The sequence below is a fragment of the Mobula birostris genome, chromosome 18 (genome assembly GCF_030028105.1).
Source record: "Mobula birostris isolate sMobBir1 chromosome 18, sMobBir1.hap1, whole genome shotgun sequence".
NCBI lineage: Eukaryota > Metazoa > Chordata > Chondrichthyes > Myliobatiformes > Myliobatidae > Mobula > Mobula birostris.
In genome coordinates, this window is record NC_092387.1 from 61,572,363 (window position 1) to 61,598,533 (window position 26,171).

Genomic DNA, 26,171 nt, shown 5'->3' on the forward strand with positions numbered 1-26,171 from the left:
GGAAGGGGGAAGATGCCAGAATAAAAAGGTGGGAGGGAGGGGAAGGAGGCTGGCTGGAGGGTGATAGGTGAACACAGGTGGGTGAAAAGGTAAAGGGCTGGAGAATAAGGAATCTGATAGGAGAGGAATGTGGACCATAGGAGAAAGGGAAGGAGGACAGGACCCAGGGGGATGTAATAGGCAGGTGAGAAGAGGTAAAAGTTGGAATGGGGAGTAGAGGAAGGGGTGGAATTTGTTTATCGGAAAGTGAAATGTTGCCAAGTGTTAGCCAGACAGGCTAACAAAATCAGTCCTGGCTGAGGTCAGTGGACACCAGGGCTGGGCTTAGCCATTCCCTGCTTCACTCGAGAGGTTTGCTCTGCAGCCCAAGGACCACTTCACTCTCATATTCTCTCTGAACCCCTTCACTGCAGTTCAAGTTCAGAACCTCCTCGATGGACATGTTCTCCTCTCTGGAGGAATTCAGCACGTCAGCAAGCTTCTATGAAGAAAGGTTGATTTTTCACCAAAGATGCTAACTGACTCGCTGACTTCCCCCAAGGTTTAACGTGTTACTCCAGTTTCCAGCATCGGCAGTCTCTTGTATCTGCACGTTGTCTTTTCCATTGGATGTCTCCAGTAGATCACAAGGTATAGGAGTAGTATCATTCAGCCCAATGAGTGCGCTGTACTGTTCGACCAGCTGAGTCCAACCCCCAACATCCCCAAACTCTGTGCAACCCCGAACAGGCCCCCGCCACCACCCTCTCATCCACAAGGGCTGGTAGTCTGCCTGTGACTGCAATGACTGGCTAGACCAACTAGCTGTTACCATCACACAGAATAAACATTACCAGCGTCAGCAGTAAGCAAGGACTGGCACTCCTTGAAGAACGAGGGGCCATGTCCTTCGAGAAAGAACAGTGGGAAATAGACAGGCCGGGCAGGGAACAGGAGTGTGCTACATTAGAACGATAATGCAAATCCGCCCCAATGTAAACAGTCAGTACTCACTTCCCCTACGGATTGCGATGATCAAGTTGCCATTAACCACCGTACATCCCTTCAGGTACTGAGCGGCTGTGACGGAATCGATGGTCTCCGTTTTCACCAGGCAAACATTGGGGCAAGGACCATCACACGGGGTACAATACATGCTGAGGAGAGAAGACTGCAGGTTATCCAAAGGGAACCAACAACAGCAAGTTACGAGCTCCATCAGAAACACACGTCTACCATCTCCTTCCAATTCCAACGCTAACTTTCCTGTAAATCACTCACACTTCAGCCTGGGGGTGTGGAGTGCAGCAGTCTTCATCACTGCTAAAGGCCATAGAAGACAGCAGTAAATTAGGCAGCAAAATGGCAGCAAAGATGGAAAAGGGGTCAGCAAAGAGGGAAAACAGGCAGCAAATGGGAAATGGCGGCGGAAAAGAGGGAAAGGGGGCAGCAAATGGGAAACGGGAGTGGCAAAAAGGGAAATGGGGCAGCAAAGAGAGGAACAGGGTGGAAAAAAGGGAAAAGGGGCAGAAAAGAGGGAAAATGGGGCAGAAAAGAGGAAAAAGGGGCAGAAAAGAAGAAAAAGGGAGCATTAAAGAGGAAGGGGCGGCAGAGAGGAAGATGCAGCAGAAGTTGTAGGGCAGAAGGGAGCAGTTGCGGGGTTGGGGGGTGTTACTGAGGGAGACGGACATGAATGGAATCAATAACTGAAAGAATAAGCAGACAAGGTGCTGGGGAGACGGGGGCTGTGACAACAAACTGAGCGTGGAGAGAGATGACACACTGTCATCATTGCACAACAGTAACTTGGGGATAGATGTTTGTGCTTTGATTTTACAAACTGACACCACCATGAGGTAATGTAGACAGAAGCTTGTAGTGCTGTTCCCTGGTGTTATCACCAAAGTTAGGTAGAGTTTTTCTTCAAAGATACCTAATTCTCACAATTTCCATCTTGCCCTCGAGCAGGATGAGTGAGATGGGTACCGGTGACAGTCCATACGTAGATCAAACCCCAGGGCATAAAGCAGGTCCACAGAGTTACTAAATCTGGTTCAGCTTCAAGGTTAAAATCAAATTTAGAATATTTCACCTAATACAGTACTAACAGAGGATTGAGTAACCTGAGCTTGTTTGAATTTAATTCCTTGTGAGTGCATTAATTATTGAGTGCCTACCGGATAACCAGTGAAGCTGCTTCACGTTGCCAGGATACCATTTCCTGCCCCTCGAGAACAGAAGCCTGCAGAATGGAGGATGGGGGGGGGTTGGAGTACTCCTCCTCTTCCTTGCTGTTCTCTCTCACCCAGGATCTGCCTAACACCTGTAGGTGTTTCTGGGCCCAGTTCCTCAGCAGACAACCTACCGAGTGATCAACTGGGTGAAAATAACAGCTTAAACATCAAATCCTCTCACAGGACCACGGCCTTGTTGTGGTTTGGAGGCTTGCGTGTGTCAAATGTCTCAGGACCTGTGCTGGCTGGAGTCAGAACTTCATGCTTTGCCTCTTGGTAGGGTCACCCATGCCAAACAGGGTCAAAGGGTAGAGGCTAAGAGTGGTTCAGCAGTCCTCCACGTTCGGGAGTCAGCGCTCAGGGCTAACAACCCTGACTGGTAAAATTAAATTACTACGGACACAGCAATGAAGAATCCTTCTACATCTGAGTGCGATGGTAATCCTGAGTCTCCACACAGGACCTGCATGGCTGACAGCAGTGAAAACCGAGAGGGCACGACCGAGGGAAGCCAGAGATGGAGGGCCTTTGCTGCTGCCCTGAACATCAACGGCATCACAGGCAGTAAAGGGAGAGAGAAACATCAGATGAAATCAGGCTTTCAAGGATTCCACACCCCCCCCCACCCCCAGCACCAACTTGTTGTGGGCGCCACAGTGGCTCAGCGGGTAGAGTTGCAGCCTCACAGCTCCTGGGACCCGGGTTCAATTCTGACCGCGGGTGCTGCCTGTGTGAGGTTTGCACATTCTCCCAGTAACCGCATGGGTTTCCGGCCCCAGGTGCTCCAGCTTCCTCCCACGTGGTCCCAAAGACCAGCAAGGTCGTAGGTTACTTGACCACTGTAAATTGCCCCTGGTATGTTGGGTGGTGGGTGGAGATACGTCTCTACCAAAGGAGGTGTAAAGCACTCCTTCGCTCTGCTAGCCTGCAAGTGACCCTTGGGCAAGGTGTGTAGCACCTGTTTAAACCCCTCTGCCCCCACACACCCGATCAGGGTCACGTGAAGCCACGGGACCAGGTGGTGGACAGTCGTATGAAGCCGTGGGACCAGGTGGTGGACGGTTGTATGAAGCCGTGGGACCAGGTGGTGGACAGTCGTATGAAGCCGTGGGACCAGGTGGTGGACGGTCGTATGAAGCCGTGGGACCAGGTGGTGGACGGTCGTATGAAGCCGTGGGACCAGGTGGTGGACGGTCATATGAAGCCACAGGACCAGGTGGTGGACGGTCGTATGAAGCCACGGGACCAGGTGGTGGACGGTCGTATGAAGCCACGGGACCAGGTGGTGGACGGTCGTATGAAGCCGTGGGACCAGGTGGTGGACGGTCGTATGAAGCCGTGGGACCAGGTGGTGGACGGTTGTATGAAGCCGTGGGACCAGGTGGTGGACGGTTGTATGAAGCCGTGGGACCAGGTGGTGGACAGTCGTATGAAGCCGTGGGACCAGGTGGTGGACAGTCGTATGAAGCCGTGGGACCAGGTGGTGGACGGTCGTATGAAGCCGTGGGACCAGGTGGTGGACGGTTGTATGAGCAGCTGGTCCGTATCACAAGTCCTGGTTTTGCGACCACTGACCCCAGGCAGATGATCTCTGAAGAGTATTGACGATGGCTGGGGTCAGCTGCCTTGTAAAGGCACTGCCCGGAAATGCCAAACCACTTCTGAAAAAAAATTTGCTAAGAACAATCATGGTCAAAGACCGTGATCGCCCACGTCATACAACACGGAACACAGTGATGATGATGTAGGTGAGGTGTAAAACTGGGGAGAGCTGATGTTCTACGTTCTATTAGAAAAATGGAAGTCTGTGTAGAAGGGAAGGGTTGGTCTGATCTCAGAGCAGATTAGAGGGGTGGCTGTGCCATGTTCTGAGGTTGGGAGGGTAGGATTGGTGTAGGACGGGCAGTTGACTTGGTCGGCCCTTATCTATCCCGTATCGCGATCTGCACCATAACTCTAGTTAGCGTCACAGCACCCTGCAGGTCAGTTGGAATTTCCAAGTTTGGGGATCAATAGTTTTATTCTGTGTTATCGGGGGCATACCCTATCACTCTGCGGGACTGCTGCTTTGTGACATCCTGAGGCACTAGGTAAAGGCGGCTTCTTGCTATCATAAAGGCACCAACAGAATCTGAGTAAGATAGTCAAAATGCTAATAGAACTCAGGTCAGGCAGCATCTGTGGAGAGGAATAAACAGTTTCAGGCTGAGATGCTTCATCGGGACTGGGAAGGGAGGAGAAGATGGCGGCGCGACGCAGAGCGCACGGCTGTTCCGAATGAATATCGATTATGTGTAACTAGGGGCCGTGCACAATCCGGATTTGATGGAGGCAGCCGTGAGAAGCGCAGGGGAACATCTGGATTAACTTCTGAAATGCCCGCTTCACTGCTGCTGCTACTGTGCGATTGAGAATCTCCGGAGACGAAGGCCCCAAATCCTCGGCTTTGCGTATCACCTGTTGCCGGGGCCGGGGTCGAAGCGCTCAGCAGAGATTGTGCTCGGTGTCTGTGGTTGGATGCTTCCAGGATGCTCCACCGGCAAGTTGGTGGTGCTGGAAGTTCACCGGCAAGTTGGTGGCGCTGGAAGTTCACCGTCTGCGTGAGATGATGGGTCTTCCAAGAGACTTTGAGACTTTTACCGTGCCATGGTCTGTTCTTATCAAATTACGGTATTGTTTTGCACTGTTGTAACTATATGTTATTATTATGTTGTTTTTATTAGTTTTTAAGCCGGTTTGTCATGTGTTTTCGTGATATCATTCTGGAAAAACATTTTATCATTTCTTAATGCATGCATTACTAAATGACAATAAAAGGGGACTGCGTGTCCTCATAATCATAATAATAATAATCATAATAAGAAGCCAGAATAAGAGGTCTTGGGGAGGGGAAGGAGCACCTGCTGGCAGGTGATAGGTGAGACCAGGTGAGGGCGAAGGTAGGTGGCTGGGGAAGGGGGGACAAAGTAAGAAGCTGGAGGGGACAGGTGGAAGAGGTAAAGGGCTGAAAAAGGAGGAATCTGGTAGGAGAGAAGAGTGGTCCACAGGAGAAAGGGAAGGAGAGGGGCACCAGAAGGCAGTGGAATCTGACCCAATGCAATGAAGAATAGATGCCCCACGGTTCCCACCTGGTGGCATTGCGGGTGTATCCTGAAGGGCAGATGAGGGTGCACTCTCCATCGTGCAGTGCAAACTGCTCCTTGGGGTTCTCAACGGGGATCTTAGCACACACTTCCTTGGTCACACAGTGCCATCCTTCGAACCTGTAGGTACCCGGGGGGCAGCTGGCGAGGCACTGGCCCTCGTAGTAGTAGTTCCGACACGCCATGCAGGCTCTGTTGTCGTTGAGGGCAGCGCAGCCCCCAAGGCACTCTGCGTGGCAGCACTCCCCCTTGTCGTTACAGGCTCTCTTCCCGCAAGCTTTCGGGCAAACTGCAAGAGAGAAGAAAAACACATGAGGAGACTGCGTCTTGCGTCCCCAGGAGGATGCACTGTATGTAAAGCTGCTGATTAATCATACAGCACAAACTAGATGGGCCCAAGGGCCTGTTTCTGTTCTGTGACCTTGACCACACCGCACACCGCCACAGTTCAAAATTAAGGCGCCGCATTAATGTGGGAGGTAACGAGACAGGGTCCCGCAAACTCAGTGCAGTCTGGGGGAGGCGGAGAGCGGCCGGCAGGTGGTGTAGTGGCACCAGCAACAGACTTCCAGACCAATGGCCCCAGGTTCAAATCTGGCCAACTCCTTGCACACTTTCCATCCTTGCTGGGTTAGCAACTCTGCCTTGTAAAAACCAGGAAAAAATGCTCAAGAAATAGCTAGGTTAGAAAGGAACAAGTGGAGATCAGAGAAAAAGTGGAGTTTGCACATTCTCCCGTCACTGCCCTCCCCCGCCCACCCCCCGGTGCTCCAGTTCCTCCCACATTCCAAAGACAAGCAGGCTGATTGGACATTGTAAACTGCACCTAGTGTATGAGGGAATTGCCAAATGAATCAATGAGTTAACTGATGGGCAAGTGTGAGAGACTAAATGGCGGGGAAATGAGGCTGACACGATCACAGTTAGGAGCTAGCAGGGAGCCAATGGGCTGAATGACCACCTTCCAATGCTGTTATAAGATCAGATGGGGTGAGTGAGCTAGGGCTTTTCCCTTTGGAGCAAAGGAAGATGATTGAGATGTACAAGAGGCATGGACAGAGTGGCCAGCCAGACACTTTTTCCCAGGGTGGAAATGGCTAATACCAGGGGACGTAATTTTAAGGTGATTGGAGGAAAGCATGGGGAGATATCAGAGGTAGGATTTTCTTTTTACGGAGAGTGGTGGGTGTGTGGAATGCTCAGCCGGGGCGATGGTAGAGGCAGATACAACAAGGACATTTAAGGATTTCTTAGCTTTGCACATAAATGGAGGGCTATGTGGGAGGGAGGGGTCAGATTGATCTTAAAGCAGGTTAAAAGGTCGGCACTGCATTGGGCCAAAGAGTATTTATGTTCCATGAAACTCAATTCCCAGACCATATGAAGAGACCCAGAATAGCCACAAAGACGAGTAATTCTGCAGATGCTGGAATCCGGAGCCACACACACAAAATGCTAGAGAAACTCAGCAGGTCAGGCAGCATCGCTGGAAAACAGTAAACAGTCGACGCTTTGGGCCGAGACCCAGGACCAGTAGGAAAGAGAAGAAGTCAAGAGTGACGATTCTTCCAGCATTTTGTGTGTGTTGCCCTGCAGTAACTTCCCTGAGGTCTACGTCTATGATGTGTGCACTGCACGGTCTAATGCTCTGCACTTTAAAACCAATTGGAAACTTTAATAAAAGTTTACAGGAAGAATGAAGAACTTTTCATCACAGCAGACTGCTCTGAGACGTTTCATTAGCTGTCAATTGCAAACTACATTGAGTCCTGACGAAGGGTCTCGGCCTGAAACGTCGACTGCACCTCTTCCTACAGATGCTGCCTGGCCTGCTGCGTTCACCAGCAACTTTGATGTGTGCTGCTTGAATTTCTAGCATCTGCAGAATTCCTGTTGTTTGAAGCTGAAAGTTGGTATGTCCTGTACTGATCCTCACACAGTACGTATAGTTGTCAGGTAATTTGGTTGTGAAAGGATAATTACACGGAATAAGATTCAGGTACACAGCGTTCCTTGTTCCACACCCGAGCTGTCCCACTTTAGTGAAAGATTCCGACAGCGCAGCACCATTTGGGAACAGTGACTTCCAGGATTCAGGGAAGGAGGAAGTTTACCGTATCAGACAGCAGAACGTCATCTGCCCAGATACCTCCCTCCTTCAAATCCCATGTGCAGATGTTTTCCAAGCTCCACAGGAGAAGACCACAGCTGCCTTCCCAGATGTGCAAATCCCAGTCACTAGTCAGAAACATCGCAGCAAGGGCAGGAAATGCTAGGGGAAACACGTTCCAGTTTGCTGTAGGTCACGAGATGCTGCCTGACCCACTGAGTTCATTCAGACCTTGAACAGAACTCAACTCCCCACAGAGCTTCACAGGAAGGTCAAGGGAAGCTCCCAAGACCCACGCGGACATTGGAATTTCAATAGGTCAGTAAGAACTGGGTGAACCAACCGACACGTGTAAATATACACACAGCAGAGTTTGGGATGGGAACACAGACGGTCCAATCTCCTGCACGTTTGGCCGAGACCCTGCAGCTTCCAGAGTTTCTCATCACTGGGTCCCCTCGCAAGGGTGAAGGAATGTGGTTGCTGGTGCTGACAACGCCTTCAGTAATACCCCATATCATACACTGCCGGCAACGACTGCAAGGAGGCAAGTAATTCAGACGTGATAAACTGGACGGCAGACGACAGAATTAGGGCTCAACATCCGTCTCACTGCCTGAGGTAAATCCAACAACACGCGCACTCAAAAAGCGGTAAATTAATTTTAAATCCAGAAATTGAAACCATGTCTGATTAAATCCATCGTCTTCATCTGCACCTGCCCCCAAACCACAACCATAATCAGCTACAAACGACGCACAAAATAAAAGCTGCCATTCATCACACGCAGTACAGTGTAACAACCAGTAGATCATCTGTGTTAATTGAACAGTAACGCAGCAATTTAACAGGGAGTTGTTAAGTACATCACCGAATCGGCCTCTGAGGATCAGCCACCCACAAATGGATTTGCTGGGCTTCCACAGTAATAACAACAGGCACGTTCCAGTTCCTCACCACGCACCGAGTGGCACCAGGCCTGAGATCTTCACATCCCTGCCAAAGACTAAACACCTGAGTCACTCTCCCAATGTCACCACAAGACCCCTGAGACCCGGGAGGATGGGCGGGTCGGGAGCAGAGACCGCTCACGGGTGATCTATCCACTCATTAACCCCCGAAGGTTTGCTTAGAACAGAAACGGAGGAATCAATTCCCAGGAGTTAACTTGCAGGTCGAGTCTGTGGTAAGGAAGGCAAATGTATTGTTCTCATTTAATTCCAGAAGACTGGAATATAAAAGAAAGGATGCAATGCCAAGGCTTCATAAAACATTAGTCAGCCCGCACTTGGAGTACCGTGAGTAGCTTTGGGCTCCTTATCTGAGAAAGGATTGGAGAGGGTTCACAGGAGGTTTACGTGAATGATCCTAAGGATAAATGGGTTAATGTATGAGGAGTGTTTGATGCTCCTGGAACTGTATTCACTGGAGTTTAGAAGAATAAAGGGGTTATAGCACTGAAACTTACTGAATATTGAAAGGCCTGGATAGAATGGATGTGTAGAGGAGGTTTCCAATAATCTAGAGAGTGTAGGACCTGAGGGCACTGCCTCAGAATTCAAGGACGTCCCTTTAAAACAGAGATGAGGAGGAATTTCTTTAGCCAGACGATGAATTCACCACCACAGACAGAAGTGGAGGCCAAGTCATTGGGTATATTTAAAACGGAGGTAGATAGGAGCTTAATGAGTAAGAATGTCAAATGTAATGAGAAGGCAGGAGAATGGGGTTGAGAGGAAAAATGAATCAGCCAAGATCGAATGGCAGCGCGATCGCGATGGGACAACCGGTCTAATTCTGCCTAAGCCTTATGGAGTGCCAAAAAGAGGGAAATGGTGGATAATGGGGGTGAGAGGAGAGGGGATTGTAACTTCAGTACCAAGACCATTGGCTGTGAGTGAAGCAAAGGTGTAAAGACTGGCATGTAGACTGGAGGCACATCTCAGATCCCCACAGGTGAGGCCAGACCAACACACACAAGCTGTTCCCAACAACAAGGAACGACCAAACAAAAATCCACAAATCCACAAATACTGATTTCATGGTTCACTGCACATAACTCTTTGCAATGTCCACACTGTAAAGTGGGAATACAGAGAAGTAGATCACACACAACAAAGAGGGAAACTAAAACTCGGTACTTCGGAGTGCTGGTGGAGAGAGAATGCTTCGACGATGTATCAGCAGAGCCTTCTGCGACTGATTATACTGCACCACAGTAACATCAACCCCAACCACTCAACTGCGCGATCCAGCGTATCCAACGGTGCGCGACTGTGACAACGCAACATTCCGGGACTCCCAGCCCGCCAGTCCCGATAACATCTTTGTGAATCCTTGCTGCCCCCTGCTGGATTCACCGCTCAGCAGCGTAGCAGTTACTGCATCGCTTTACAGCCCCACCCATTGCCGATCGGGGTTCGATTCTTGCTGCTGTCTGTAAGGAATCTGTCTGGAGTCTGTAAGGAGTAAACATCGACTGTTTATTCATCTCCACAGCCGCTGCCCGACCTGCTGAGGTTTTCTTGGAATGGAGCCTGGTGAGAAGCGGTGTGCTGCAGGGGCTGGTGCTGGAAGCTGTACTGTATGTCTATATGAGTACAAAGGCACAAGTTCTGATCAGTAAATTTGCTGATAACACAAAATCAGGAGGTGCTGTGAATAGTGAAGAGGTCATTATAGATTTCAGTGGGTCCTGGATCAGCCAAGGAGCAGCAAATGGATTTCAGTACAGGTAAGTGTGAAGTGATGCATGCAACTGCCATTACGCACAGCGCCTCTACTTTCTTAGAAGTTGGCAAAGCTTCGGCGTGTCATCTAAACTTCGACAAACTTCTATAAATACGTAGTGGAAAGTATATTGACCAGTTGCACCACAGCCTGGTATAGGAACACCAAAGTGCTTGAACAGAAAAGTCCATTATGGATAAAGCCCTCCCCACCATTGAGTACGTCTACAAGGAGTGGTGTCACAGGAAATCTCTCCTGCTTGTACATGGTCCACCTCCATCCAGGACCCATATATTCATGTGCCCATCTAACAGCCTCTTATAAGCATTTGTCATATCTGTTTCCACTCCTATCCATGACACCCATTCCAGTCACCGACCAGTCTGTATAAAAACCTTCCCCACACACCTCCCATAATCTTTCTCCTTCTCACTTTAAATGCATGTCTACCAGTACTTGACATTTCTACACTGGAAGAAAGATTCTGACTGTCCACACTAACGGCACTCATCATTTTACAAACTTCTGGTCAGGTCCCTCACCCTCAGACACGCCACAGAAAACAACCCAAGTTTGTCCAACCTCATGCCCTTTATTCCAGACAGTATTCTGGTGAACAACTTCTCCACAGCCTCCACATCCTTCCTGTAATGGGGTGACCAGAAAAGGTACATAATGCTACAAGTACGGCCTACCCAAAGCCTTGCATGGAACACCGAAGCTGGTCCTTCAGCCTGCAATATCTCTGCTGAACACAATACCAAGTTACTTCCAGGTCAATGGGGCTTGTCGGCTGTGGTTGGCAGCTCATTGAGGAGGAAACCTCTGATCTCAAAGCTCCGCTGCCTTGCGGTTGTGCCCACTCATGGGGAAGACTTCAGGAGTAGACCCCAAGGAAAAATCCGGAGCTGGAGTCCCTAAGGCAGTCCTATGTTGAGTTCAACACTGGCATCTCCTGCAACGCTGCTGGTGCCAAACTCTATCGGGCTCTGCTGTCATTTTGGATTCATCGGCTGCGTGGCGAGGGGGAGCCCACTGTATGGGCAACAGCTTTCTCTCCATATTGTACTGCCCTGGCTGCAACACTCGTGGCCGACTCTGACCAACAGAAAGTCACCGCTTCTGCACTGCCTTACAAAGGCTTCACCAAGCCTCTTCCGTGGAGGCAGAAAGAAGCATTTAAAAGAGAAAAAGGTGGAATGACATGAGAAAGGGTATTTATTTTAGGATCTAAGCACATTTTCTATGGATTATCACCATTCTATCCAGTTCATTACTTTAACAGTTAAAGCCTAACAGACTGAAAATTAGAAACTTCTGGAAGGGAGCAGTCTTTGCTAGGTTCAGGCTCGTAAATGACACACACCCATTATACAACGGTCAGACAGGACTGCATGCGTTTTCAAACTGGCACCCTTTGATTTAAGGAGCCCGGGAGGGTGGGGATATACAGGTTAACGACTTTCACTTCATTTATGAGTGCACTATTTTGTTTGTACAGAGACATCAGCACCTCCTACGCAGTCGCTGCAGTCCAAACTCTGGCCCCCTGGTCCCCAGGAGCATGTCACCATCGAAAGGGCATTGCCCGCACAGGGAAGTCTGCTCTTTAACAGAGCAGCTTAAGGAGCCAGCCTTAGGTCAAAGGGAACGACGGAGAACTTCAACGTGCCATTTACAGTTCCATGCCAGCAACACTTTCAAAGAGATCCTCCAGTGAGGCCTCTCTGGTAGATATTGTTAGCCACAGAAACAAATCAAAGCCACATGGACAATAAATCCTCACCCTTTTCCTTGATGAGACACACGCGGTCAAACAAGGGGTCAGAGTGCAAACTATTACAAGACAACAAAACTAACAGGGACATTGTGCACAAGGGTCGTTCTGAAGGCCAACACCCCACTCTTTCCTTACTCCTGATAGCCTGGTGTGTAACCCCCATGCACTGTGCTCCATTCCAGCCAGTGCCAAACTCTGCCCTCACTCGTCCTCCCAAATACTGCTTCGCTGGCCAAAGCCACGTAACTTCACCATGGACCGTCCCAAGCCTGGCTGCGAGAGGAGGAGAGCTGGGCACGGGGCTAGCAACCCCATTGTGTAAAAATCCCGAGCTACAGACAGGCCAACAGAAGCTCCAAAGACCTCATCCCTGGGAGAGAAAGGATCGTCGCCTTTGAGGGAGACGTATGAAGTCATGCTGTGAAAGCCACAAGGCCGATGAATCTTCGGCCCATGAGAGCGGACTCTGAGCCCAGTAGGGTGATGGGCTTAAGAAGAAGACCACAGCCACTTGCCGATTCTCTTTCTGAAGAAACTGCACAATGCAATGGGGCTCCTCTGGCACACAGGACTGTGTGTCCCGTCTGACTTGGGAACATCTGGGCTTGACCATAGGTAGGGTTTCACCAAGAGAAGGATGTTCACCCTTGGAGATCTACCCTGTGACTCTGGCAGGAAGAAGGTGCACAGACTTCAGGAAGGGTAAGACAAAGGAACACAAACCATTCCTCATAGAGGGACCAGAAGTGGAGAGAGCGAGCAATTTCAAGTTCCTGGTGTCAATACCTCCGAGAACCTAACCTGGTCCCAACAGCTATAAGGAAGGAAAGGCAGCAGCTATATTTCATTAGGACTCTGAGGAGATTTGGTTTGTCACCTAAAACACTTGAAAACTTTTACAGATTTACCATGGAAAGCATTCTGATTGCCTGCATCACCAGCTGGTATTGGGGGGGCGGGGTTGAAGTAAGCTGCAGAAAGTTGTAAAGTTAGTCAGCTCCATCATGGGTACCAGCTGATGTAGTATCCAAGACATCTTCAAGGAGCAATGCCTCAGAAAGGCGGCATCCATCACTTAGAACCCCCACAAACCCAGGACATGCCCTCTTCTCATTGTTACCGTCAGGAGGCACACACTCAATGATTCAGGAACAGCTTCTTCCCCTCTGCCATCCGATTTCTGAATGGACATTCAACCCATGAACACTACCTACCTACTTTTTTATGTCTGTTTTTGCACTATTTTTAATTTAACTATTGTGTGTGTGTGTGTTTATATATATATATATATATATATATATATATACACACACACACACGTACATACACACATATTACACACACACATATATATTTACTATAATTCAGTTCTTTTTCAATATTTATCATCCATTGCATTGTACTGCTGCTGCAGAATTTAAAAAATCTCACGACATATATCAGTGATATTAAACCTGATTCTAATTCTAAGAATGGCATTTTATTTTAGGGATTAGAGAGATTAGCTGTATTTGCCACATTCAACAGAACATACAATGGAACGTCCTGATGAAGAGTCTCAGCCTGAAACACTGACTGTTCACTCTTTTCCACAGACACTGCCCAAGCTGCTGAGTTCCTAAGCATTTTGTGTGGGTTGCTTTGGATTTCCAGCATCTGCAGATTTTCTGTTTACAACGAAATGCGCTGTTTACGTCAACGACCAACACAACACACAAGAGCCGCCACACTTATAGCGCCAACAGAGTGTCCCCACAACTTGCTAACCCTAATCCAAATGTCTTTGCAATGCGGTTGGAAACCGGAGCACCACGGTCACATGGGGAGTGTACAACCTCCTTACAGACGCAACAGGAATTAAACCACGGTCACATGGGGAATGTACAACCTTCTTCCAGACAGCAACAGGAATTAAACCCAGTTCACTGGCACTGTAAAGCGTCACATTAACCGCTACACTACTATGCCGACCATTCTCTTGGGGTACTGTGCGCTCGTTAAAGATACTGGGGCTTCTTGTGGTGATACAGCACAGAAACAGGCTCTTCAGCCCAATAAGACCATGCTGACCATCACGCGCCCATTTACGCTCATTATTTTCCTCCCCACACTCCCAAACATCTAGGATACCCTGATGAAGTGTCTCGGCCTGAAACGTCGACTGTACCTTTCCCTAGAAATGCTGCCTGGCCTGCTGCGTTCACCAGCAACTTTGATGTGTGTTTCTAGGAAGGGAGTGAAGGGAGTTTATAGAGATTTACAACCAGGTCTGTGCGTCTCAGGGTGAAGAGACCGTCCCTTCACATGGTCCGACTACCAATCTAGAACATGGGAGAAAACCAGCCCACCCTGGGGGAAATCCCACAGTCACAGGGAGAACGTGAAACTCCACATGGACAGCACCAGAGGACAGGACTGAACCAAGGTTGCTGGAGTTGTGGGGCAGAGGCTCTACCAGCTGTGCCGCCATGCCAGCATCTTCCGGGCAGGAAAGTAGTAATTTTACTTGGTGCATCCTCTCTCCGGAGTGATGAGGAAACTGGTCACCCATTGGGGTCACTGTCACAGCGACAGGCAGATCAATGCTGGAGGACTGATCACCTTTCTACAGTTACCCGAGGCTGTGCTCAACAGGGAATGAGAGGAAATCAGACACCACTCCTGAACGATGCCCAACAACTCCCGAAAGCTCTTGGCTCAAGCTCTATTGATCCTGCACGGGGCTGAAAGTTGGCTCCAGGTAAGAGTGTCGGACAGTTCAGTCAGGAGAGCAGAGATTTACAGGGAGAGTTCCAGAACACAGGAACTGCTGATGGGAGGGTGCCACCAAGGGAGGGTGGGAGGGAAGTGGTGGCGATGGTCAGGGCAGTGTGGAGAGAAGGAGAGATGGCAAAAAACGTCCCAAGGTTAGTACCAGATTACACGACAATCTGGAGCTTCTTCCCTGAAATCCCCAGCTCCCAAAGGCTGGGGTGGTCAATCTCCTGATTCTGTGCAATTCTCTGATCCTCCCTAGTACAGCAAAAAACAAACAACAGGAGGCCATTCATTCCTGTGTAGCTGTGCTAGCTCTTTGATCAAACTTACTAATTCACCCTACTTCCCGGCTCTTGACGTACAACCCTTCAAGTCAAGTCAAGTCAAGTCAAGTTTATTGTCATTTCGACCATAAACTGCTGGTACAGTACACAGTAAAAACAAAACAACGTTCCTCCAGGACCATGGTGCTACATGAAACAACACAAAACTACACTAGACTATGTGAGACAGCACAAGGCTAACCTAGACTACGTAAAACAACATAAAAACTGCACTAGACTACAGACCTGCACAGGACTACATAAAGTGCACAGAACAGTGCAGGGAAGTACAATAATTAATAAACAGGACAATAGGCACAGTAGAGGACAAATTACAATATAATAATAAATGATGTAGGTGTCAGTCTAGACTCTTGAGTATTGAGGAGTCTGATGGCTTTGGGGAAGAAACTGTTGCACAGTCCGGTTGTGAGAGCCCGAATGCTTCGGTACCTTTTGCCAGGTGGCAGGAGGGAGAAGAGTTTGTATGAGGGGTGCATGGGGTCCTTCACAGTACTGTTAGCTTTGCGGGTGCAGCGTGTGTCTGTAATAGCGGGGAAGAGAGACCCCGATGATCTTCTCAGCTGACCTCACTATCTGCTGCAGGGTCTTGTGATCCGAGATGGTGCAATTCCCAAACCAGGCAGTGATGCAGCTGCTCAGGATGCTCTCGATACAACCTCTGCAGAATGTGGTGAGGATGGGGGGGGGTGAGAGATGGACTTTCCTCAGCCTTCACAGAAAGTAGAGACGCTGCTGGGCTTTCTTTGCTATGGAGCTGGTGTTGAGGGACCAGGTGAGATTCTCCGCCAGGTGAACACCAAGAAATTTGGTGCTCTTAACGATCTCAACGGAGCAGTCGTCGATGTTCAGCGGAGAGTGGTCGCTCCTTGTCCTCCTAAAGTCAACAACCATCTCTTTTGTTTTGTTCACATTCAGAGACAGGTTGTTGGCTCTGCACCAGTCCGTTAGCCGCAGCACCTCCTCTCTGTATGCTGACTCGTCGTACAACCACTTCTCTTTAACGAGTTACTCCCTGATCTATTTCCCTTCAAATTTACAACCTCTTCCTTAGTGCAAGTTACTCCATTGTCTCCTTCTCACCTTCCATAAAACCGTTTCTCCTCTTCCCTGGACAGCTGCTCTCACTGGCACTCAAACAAAATTAATAATTATAATAATGATAAGTTACTTATAGAACACTTTTCAGAGCACTGTAAACCAAGTCTCCTTATTTATTGTACCAACACCCTTGCTCATTTAAAACAAGTTTCACCAACTCCCTACCCTTTGGGAGACCCACAATGGCGGTGCCCGTAACTGCTCACTCAGCTCCATCACGGGCACTAGCCTCTGTAGGACCCAGGACATCTTAACATAGAAACATAGAAAACCTGCAGCACAATACAGGCCCTTCAGCCCACAATGCCGTGACGAACGTGTCCTTACCTCAGAAATTACCCAGGGTTACCCATCGCCCTCTATTTTTCTAAGCTCCATGTACCTACCCGAGAGTCTCTTAAAAGACCCTATCGTATCCACCTCCACCACTGTCGCCGGCAGCCCATTCCATGCACTCACCACTCTCTGCGTAAAAAACTTACCCCTGACATCTCCTCTGTACCTACTTCCAAACACCTTAAAACCGTGCCCTCTCGTGTTAGCCATTTAAGGGACAATGCCTCAAAAAGGTGGTATCCACCATTAAGGACCCCCTTTACCAGGTCATGCCTTGTACTTGTTGCTACTATTATGGTGGAGGTACACACTCTTCTTCAACAGCTTCTTCCCGTCTGCCCTCCGATTTCTGAATGGACATTGAACCATGAACACTACCTCACTGCTTTCTTATTTCAATTTTTGCACTATTTGTTTAATTTAACTATTTAATACGTATATATATATATATTTAATGTAATTCACAGTTCTCCTCATTATGTATTGCATCGTACTGCTGCAGGGACATCAAACTTCATGCCATATGCCGAAGATTCTGATCCCCAACCCCAGGACCAGTCCTCTGCCCATCCCCCACCAACCGCCATTGTTGGCCACAATACCCTTCCTGAGGGACAAGACGGCACTTAATTCTCTACTTCAATCCAAACAGGGTCAACAAAAAGTCTGCTTGTGCCTTCACATTCATTAAACCAGCCTCCATTACTTCATCAATATCCCAGAGAGATTACAGGTCAGTAATCTAATCATAGGAACCAAATAACCCAGCATTAGGTAACTAACTCATGCATATACTGCATCGTTATGGCTTACAACCCATGTTTCCATTCCAACATGAGACTCTGGGCCGTACTTGGCCAATCTTCTCGTAGGAACAGATGTCAGCATGTACGTCAAAAGCAGGTTAATCTGCAAATGATTAACCAGCAGAATCTGTGCCCAGCATTTAGCGTGGCCTGGTATGATGTGATCCACACCATCCCCCATTCACCTCCCTAACAACACCGACACAAAGTGTTGACAAGTTTTGTTACAGACCATAGAACATTACAGCATATTATAAGCACTTCGAACCATGATGTTGTGCCGACCTTTTTAAACCTACCCCAACACCAATGTAACCCTTCCCCTCCACACAGCCTCCATTTTTCTTTCGTCCACGTGCCTAACCAAGAGTCTCTTATATCTTCGCAAACAACAGGAATTCTGCAGATGCTGGAAATTCAAACAACACACATCAAAGGTGCTGGTGAACGCAGCAGGCCAGGCAGCATCTCTAGGAAGAGGTACAGTCGACGTTTCAGGCCGACCCTTCGTCAGGACTAACTGAAGAAAGAGTTAGACTCTTCCTTCAGTTAGTCCTGACGAAGGGTCTCAGCCTGAAACGTCGACTGTACCTCTTCCTAGAGATGCTGCCTGGCCTGCTGCGTTCACCAGCAACTTTGATGTGTGTAGTCTCCTATATCTTGCTAATATATCCACCACTACCACCACTCCTGGCAGCACATTCCACACACTCACCCAACTCTCTGAGTAAATATCCTATCTGTGACATTTTCCCCCAGGCTTTCCTCCAGTCACCTTAAAACTATGCCCCCTTGTATTAGCTATTCCTGCCCTGGGGGAAAAACCTCTGGCTGTCCATTTATGTCTCTTATCATCTTGTATGTTGTACCTCTAACATCACCTCTCATCCTCCTTCACTCCAAAGAGAAAAGCCATCCTTGCTCTCCACCCGGGTCCCGGTCTGAGAGAGACGAACGACTCGTGATTTGGATGATTTAAGCGCTGGGCCAGATTGAAAAGGTCAGGGTGTCGGGGCCGGAGGTGAGGGATGGGCCAGTTCAACTTGCTGTTCCGCAAGGTTTACTCGTCCCTGCACCGAACATCAACTCGCTGTCCGCGAGATTTACTCGTCCCTGCACCGAACGTCAACTCGCTGTCCGCGAGATTTACTCGTCCTTGCACTGAACTGAGGCTGCGGTCCACAACTAACAGGCTGCAGCCGTTGCCGACTCACTTTTGTGAACTCAGTTCTGAATGCTATATTCTTACTTCTATTGTTTGCACTATTCTTTCTCTCTCTGCACATTCAAGGTCTTCTTTGGTTTTAGTGATTCTACTGGGTTTCTTTGTTTCATGGCTGCCTGTCAGGAGACAAGGAATTAAGGGAGCTAGGGCTTTACTCTTTGGAGAGAAGGAGGATGAGAGGAGACATGATAGAGGTGTACAAGATAATAAGAGGAATAGATAGAATAGATAGCCAGCGCCTCTTCCCCAGGGCACCACTGCTCAATACAAGAGGACATGGCTTTAAGGTAAGGGGTGGGAAGTTCAAGGGAGATATTAGAGGAAGGTTTTTTACTCAGAGAGTGGTTGGTGCGTGGAATCCACTGCCTGAGTCAGTGGTGGAGGCAGATACACTAGTGAAGTTTAAGAGACTACTAGACAGGCATATGGAGGAATTTAAGGTGGGGGGGTTATATGGGAGGCAGGGTTTGAGGGTCGGCACAACATTGTGGGCCAAAGGGCCTGTACTGTGCTGTACTATTCTATGTTCTATGAATTTCAAGGTTGTATAAAGTATAAATACTTTGATACTAAATGTACTTTGCATCTTTGAAAACTCTTTTTAGCACTCCCTCCCTGAGAAAAAAAACAAAGTGCTTTCATCAGATCTATGATCTTATATACTTCTATCAGGTGAATCCTCAATCTCCAACCCTCCAGGGAATAACGTCCCAGTCTGTGCAACCCAAGACTCCAAGTCCTGGTAAAACCTTTCTTCGTTCTAGCTCAGTAACATCTCTCTTATAATGGGGTGACCGTGAAACTCGAAGTGTGGCCCCACCAACGTCTCCTATATCTGCAGCATCACTTCCCAACTCTGATACTCACAGGTCAGATTGAAGGCCAGCCGTACAAAACACCTTTGTCACCCCCCATGATATCAGTGGCTTGCAGTTTATACTGTTGCTCCTCCCCACGCCTCGTGGCACGTCGGGCAGCAACTTTCCCGTTTCTTTAGCATTTTGGTCTGCTGTTTTTACAAGGACAAGTTGCAAGCTCGACACTCAACCCAGCGCGTGTGGAAAGCACGCAAGGAGCCGGCTGGATTCGAACTCAGGAGCACTCGCCTCGCAGTCCAGACCGGATGCCTCTACACCACGGGCCAGCTTTTCATTTATAGAGTGCCTCTAATGTGCTGAAATGCCTCACACTGCCCAGAAAAATGGACTGGACCCCAAGGACAGCTACAGAAATGCCAAAGCAGGGAGGTTTTATTTTAAAAAAAACACAGGTTAAGGGGCACAATGGACCAATGAGGGGATTCTGTGGGTAGCGATTCAGCTGAGGAGAAGGAAAACTCTGATATCGAACTGCCTCACCTTGTGGCTATACCCACTCATGGGGAAGACTTCAGAGGTGAAAACCCCCGAGGAAAATCTGGAGCTGCAGTCCCTACGGCAGTCCTACGCTGAGCTCAACGCTGACTGGCAACTCCTGCGCCGTCGCTGGTGCCGAACTGCATCGGTCTCTGCCGTTCCTTTGGAGTCATCGGCTGCGTGGAGAGGGGGAGCCTGCTGTATGGGCAACAGCTTCTCTCCATATCGTACTGCCCTGGCCTACCTATCACGTAGACAGCTAGGACCCAATGTCCATTGTCCAACAGAGGGCCTAATCTTCAGGTTCAGGAGGGACCCTTGAAGAATCCTGTTCTCAGTTCTCCGAACGACTGGCGTTTGGGAATGGGAACCAGATTCACAACAGCTTCGGGTCCACTGCTCCACATCAAACTGTAGGCAGGGATAGACAGCAGACAGTCATCACCTAGCCACACACACACACACACACACAGAAAAAAAATTACTGGAGTCCTTTAAAATGTTTCTCAATAGGAGAGTACAGTCAGCACAATCCCTAAGGTCCAATATATTACCAAGAAGTAGTAGACTTTTATAACTGATGAGCATTCCAAGTACAAGCATGGCTAATCAAGAAATTATTTATTGCCTCAAACTGTAGTCGAGTTGGGTCGTGATATTGGACAGAAGAGTTTGCAGATATATTCCTTATAAGTGTATAAACTGATGGGTGATCATGTGTACAAGGAGGAGGATAGACTGTACTACTGTATATATTTATAGACAATCTATTTACATTCAGTTACTGGATCGAGGAATGAAAGGCATTGCAATTCTTCCACTTCATTGAATTTCCTAACAAGGAATCTCTCCCATAGGAACAATCCACTCCTGCTTTATCACAGCCTTGGCCAAATTCAGGACGGGATACGCTGTCACAATGTAATGCTCTGGTTTTGGCATTAACCATCAGCTGTGGCCAACTCCCTGTGTATCAGACAGTGACGTCATGTGCGCGCACACACACACACACACACACACAGAACCAGGGAACTATTTCACACCAAGCTCGGAGTTGCGGTCGAATGCGCAGGGGGCTCGGTGTGTGGGGATGCTGCGAGAATCAGCACTTCCCTGAAAGGGTCTGTTAGCCATGAGGACTGGAAGCAAGCAGCTCAAGATGGGAGCTGTGTAACTCCAGGCGAAGCCTCCATACGTCTCCGCCGAAGGCCCACTGGGTTAAAGCGGCCATCTGCCTGATGTCAGACCACGCAGGGCTAATGCGCTCCATGGTCGTCGCGTTCTCAGAGAGCAGGAATGAGCACACCAACAGAGGAATCAGAGATGTTCGCAGGGTCAAGATTGGGACACCTGAGATAGGGTGGGGTGACTGAGTTGGGGAGGGAGCGACCGAGATGGGGAGGGGAGGAGAGGGGGTGACCGAGATGGGGAGGGAGTGACCGAGATGGGGAGGGGAGGAGAGGGGTTGACCAAGAAGGGTGGGGGTGGAAGGGTGGGAGCAAATTGGGGAGAGGGAGAGTGGAGGGAAAAGGAGGGGAGGGGAAGGAGTGGAGGGGTGGTATTGACCAAGCAGAGGTGGGGGAGAGGGAGAAGAGGGAGTGAATGAGTTGGAGAAAGGGAGGGGGACAGGGTGACCGAGTTGGGGAAATTGAGGAGAGGGGTAACCGAGTTGGGGAGGAAGAGGGAGTTACTGAGCTGGGGAGGGAGAGGAGGTAACAGAGTTGGGGAAGGGGGGGTTGATTGAGTTGGGCAGAGGGAGAGGAAGGTGTAACTGAGATAGATTGGAGGAGGGTTGGAGGAGACAAAGACGAGGAAGGGAGGGGAGCTGAGGGATGGGGAGGGGACGGTTGACCTAAATGGGGTGAGCACAGGAGGGAAGGGAGAGAAGAGAGAAGAGAGAACAGGCCATGCAAGAGATGTAACAAGAGCAAGGCATTGCTTAGCCAGGAGTCAGTGCAGGTCAGTGCTCGGGAGGGGAAAGGGATTTAGCACAAGCCAGGCCACAAGTCGAGAGACTGGGAAACTCTCGCTCACAACAAGTGGGGTAAATCCCCAGAACGCCTGTCCACAGGCATAACCCAGGCTGGGAGCCAGCAGCAGGACAACTGAAACAGGCCCATCTTAACGTTCCAACTCGACTCCCCCTCTCACCCAGCATGAACGCAACAACGGGAAACAAGAACTTGCACAGAAACAGCACCCTCGGAACATTCCCAAAGCCCGTTCTAACAAAGTGAAACAAGCCGACTACGAGGGTGGGCAGAAGGCCAATCAAGGACCGATCCTACGGTTCAGGAAGGTGGGACAACTATGTATGAATGGGAGAGGGGATCAGCGCCAGGCCTGGCCTGGCGTTCCAGAGGCCTCCAGCAGAGGTCAGTGTAAGCTGCACGGGACCGCCAGCCAAACGTCTCGCACTGCGGGCAGCAAAGGAATGGCTCACCATCGCTCCCAAGTCCAGTGCGGTCCGAGGACCTTGGCCAGCTTCCCACTCTGTCTGCCTCCCAGTCAGAGCCTTCGCACAGACCGATCCCAGTGAAGAAACTCCACTCGAACTGGCTCTCTGTCCTGGGTCAGCCATGGGAACAGTTGCTCATCTTATCTCACCAGGGGATGAGGTGTACAGGATGCAGTGAGGTTTAAAGAAGAGACTCAGCACTCAGCAAAAATCAAGGTTAAAAAAAACTCAGAATCTGGTTTAATTTTACCAGCCTATGCCGTGAAATTTGCTGTTTTGTGGCAGCAGTGCAGTGCAATACATAATAAAATAAACTTATAAATTACAATGAGTATAAAAACTTAAGGTGCACAAAATGAGAGGTAGTGTTCATGGATTCACTGTCCATTCAGAAATCTGATAGCAGAGGGGAAGAGGCTGTTCCTGAAACAGTGAGGCTCCTGTACCTCCTCCTTGCCGGTAGCAATGAGAAGAGGGCACGTCCTGGGTGATGGGGGTACTAATGATCAATGCCGCCTTTTTGTGGCATCGCCTCTTCAAGGTGTCCTGGATGCTGGGAAGGCTGGTGTCCATTGTGGGACTGGCTGAGCTTGCCATCTCCTGCACTTTCTTCTGACCCTGTGCAGTGGCCCCCCCTGTACCAGATGGTGATGTAACCAGTTAGAACACTCCACATAAAAGTTGCTGCCTGGCCTGCTGCGTTCACCAGCAACTTTTATGTGTGTTGCTTGAAATTCCAGCATCTGCAGATTTCCTCGGGTTTGCGAGAATACTCTCCACAGTGCATCTGTAGGAATTTGTGAGTGTTATTGGTGACAGACCCAGTCTCCTCAAACTCCTAATGAAAGATGGTCGCTGCCGTGCCTCCTTTGCAACTGTGTCAATATGCCGGGCCCAGGAGAGATGCTGACACCCAGATCTATCCTGGGCCCAACACTTTGATGTAAACATCAGGTGTAGCCAACTCTGGACAGACAAATTTCTGGAGGCTTCATCGCAAGGATCCTTTCCCCGCCTACCCGTGTTTTGTATTCACTAGTGTCTCAAAACCAGGTCTGTGTGTCCCCGTCGCTTCTGACCTGCTGGGCCACAGAGAGACAGGAAGAGCCTTTTAGAAACAAGCCAAGCTTCATCATGCCTCCTCCCAATCCCACAACTCTCTACCCTGTCCCTTCCACCAGCACCGGCCTCTGTCACCTCAACCCTCTGCTGGACACCTGTCTGCAGAGTCTCCATAACAAAGAATACAGCACAGGAACAGCCCGCTCGGCTCACAGTGTTGTGCCGAACCAGCTAAAAACCATTTTAAAATCACACACCCACTAATCCCTCCAACCTACCATGCCTATATCCCTCCATCTTCCTTGCATCCATGTGTCTATCCTTAAAAGCGTGCAGTGCATTTGCCTCTAACACCATACCAGGCATCTAGCACTCCGAGCCGTACAACCGTCGGACTGTAGACGTGCGGTGGAGAGCACCTTGGCCGGTTGTGTGACCAAAGCACAGGATCGATCACGAGAGGCTGCAGGGCCTTACTGTCTCGGCCAGTCCACTGGGGCCACAGCCATCCCCACCACTGAGGGCACCTTCAAAAGGCGATGCCCCAGGAAGGCAGTATCCATCATTACAGACCCTCACCACCCAGGACATGCCCCCTTCTCATTACTACCAGCAAGGCACCGGAGTCTGACGACACACCCACACTCCGTACTTTAAAACCGTTTCTGAATGGCCCATGCTATTTCTTTCTTTTTGCACTCTTTACATTTGTAACCCTCTGACTGGCCTATCAGAGTTCTCTTTGAGAACTAGTTGACTCGATCAGCATTTCTGATCCGGCTATTATTCACGATGGCACCTTTATATCTTTGTACCATCACGGACAACACATTTCGTATCATATGTGACTGTTAATAAGCCCGATTCCGGTTCTGCACATCGGGCACGGATCTAAAATCACCGCTAAGAAAGTACATTGGAAAGGTCAGCCGCCATGGGCTGATCCCTGGGCCTGAGCACTCCTGTGTACGGCTAAGGAAATGCTGGTCGCTTCCAGTGCTCCGCACATCCAACACATTCCAGAGACCCTCGTTACCACGGATGCTGTGTCCTAGCTGTCGACATGGTACACACAAGCTGAAGCAGTAAAACATGGAGAGTAAGCTGTCGGCCCTGTAGCAGGCTTGTCCTCGCCTCACAGCTGATAAATCCAAAGGAACGGCAGAGACCGATAGACTTTGATACCAGCGGCGTCACCAGAATTGCCAGTCAATGTTGAACTCAACGTAGGTACCCTCGAGTAGGTATAGCCGCAAGGCAGCAGAGGTTTGAAATCAGAACTTCCCTCCTCCCAGATGAACTGCCAAACACAGCTAACGAGCCCCATCTGCCCAAAATATTTTCCACTAATCATTCGAAACAGGAAAGGAGAACCCAATCTCACAATAGAACAGTTAGTTATCAGCGTTTCCAACATCACAGTCGAGTTGTACTGGGGAGTCGCTCTCCGTCCTTCACAAAAACCCCAAGGGCCTGGGATAAATCATTCCTTTTTGCTGCAGCGAGGCATTATGTGCCCCAAAAGGAATTCCTACAAAGTGCATCAGGCCACAGTTTCAGCTGCTCGCTGGGTGTACAGGCTGGAAAGTGAGGTACAGCATCGTAGCAGATCCCCTCTCTACCCAAACCGCCCAGCAGGAGGCAGCATTCCCCTCTCTACCCAAACCCCCCAGCAGGAGGCAGAGTTCCCCTCTCTACCCAAACCCCCCAGCAGGAGGCAGCGTTCCCCTCTCTACCCAAACCCCCCAGCAGGAGGCAGAGTTCCCTGATCTACCCAAACCCCCCAGCAGGAAGCAGTGTTCCCCGATCTACCCAAACGCCCCAGCAGGAGGCAGTGTTCCCCGATCTACCCAAAACCCCAGCAGGAGGCAGCGTTCCCCCGATCTACCCAAAACCCCCAGCAGGAGGCAGAGTTCCCTGATCTACCCAAACCCCCCAGCAGGAGGCAGTGTTCCCCGATCTACCCAAACGCCCCAGCAGGAGGCAGTGTTCCCCGATCTACCCAAAACCCCAGCAGGAGGCAGCGTACCCCGATCTACCCAAAACCCCCAGCAGGAGGCAGCGTTCCCCGATCTACCCAAACCGCCAGCAGGAGGCAGAGTTCCCTGATCTACCCAAACCCCCCAGCAGGAGGCAGCATTCCCCTCTCTACCCAAAACCCCCAGCAGGAGGCAGCGTTCCCCTCTCTACCCAAAACCCCCAGCAGGAGGCAGCGTTCCCCGATCTACCCAAACCGCCAGCAGGAGGCAGCGTTCCCCGATCTACCCAAACCGCCAGCAGGAGGCAGCGTTCCCCGATCTATCCAAACCCCCCAGCAGGAGGCAGAGTTCCCCGATCTACCCAAACCCCCCAGCAGGAGGCAGCGTTCCCCTCTCTACCCAAAACCGCCAGCAGGAGGCAGCCTTCCCCGATCTACCCAAAACCCCCAGCAGGAGGCAGCATTCCCCTCTCTACCCAAACCCCCCAGCAGGAGGCAGCGTTCCCCGCTGTACCCAAACCCCCCAGCAGGAGGCAGCGTTCCCATCTCTACCCAAACCGCCCAGCAGGAGGCAGCCTTCCCCGATCTACCCAAAACCCCCAGCATACCCTTCCCTAACCCACTCTGCAGCGAGGCAGTGAAAGTGTTGAGCAAACTGCAAGGAGTTTAAAGTAATAAACTGAAGAGTGGTAATGCAGGGAGACCAATAAATGGGTGGAGATATCTTGGGAGAATCGGGTGTTGAAGGAACAAGAGGGGGGAAATGTGGGGAG

At 49.8% G+C, this 26,171-nt stretch overlaps 1 protein-coding gene across 5 annotated transcripts in view; it reads right to left on the reverse strand.

Moving 5' to 3' along the window:
• Positions 1-26,171, reverse strand: part of igf1ra (insulin-like growth factor 1a receptor) — a 311,540-nt gene that overhangs the window by 85,566 nt on the left and 199,803 nt on the right. For all 5 annotated transcript variants that reach the window (XR_011889661.1, XM_072282801.1, XM_072282802.1 and 2 more), the window contains 2 exons: positions 5,342-5,645; positions 994-1,136 (listed from right to left, as the gene is read on the reverse strand). Coding sequence is in view for 4 of the 5 variants with exons in the window: in XM_072282801.1 (XP_072138902.1) it covers positions 994-1,136; positions 5,342-5,645 (447 nt within the window). In the remaining variant the exon portion in view is untranslated. The remainder of the gene's footprint in view (positions 1-993; positions 1,137-5,341; positions 5,646-26,171) is intronic.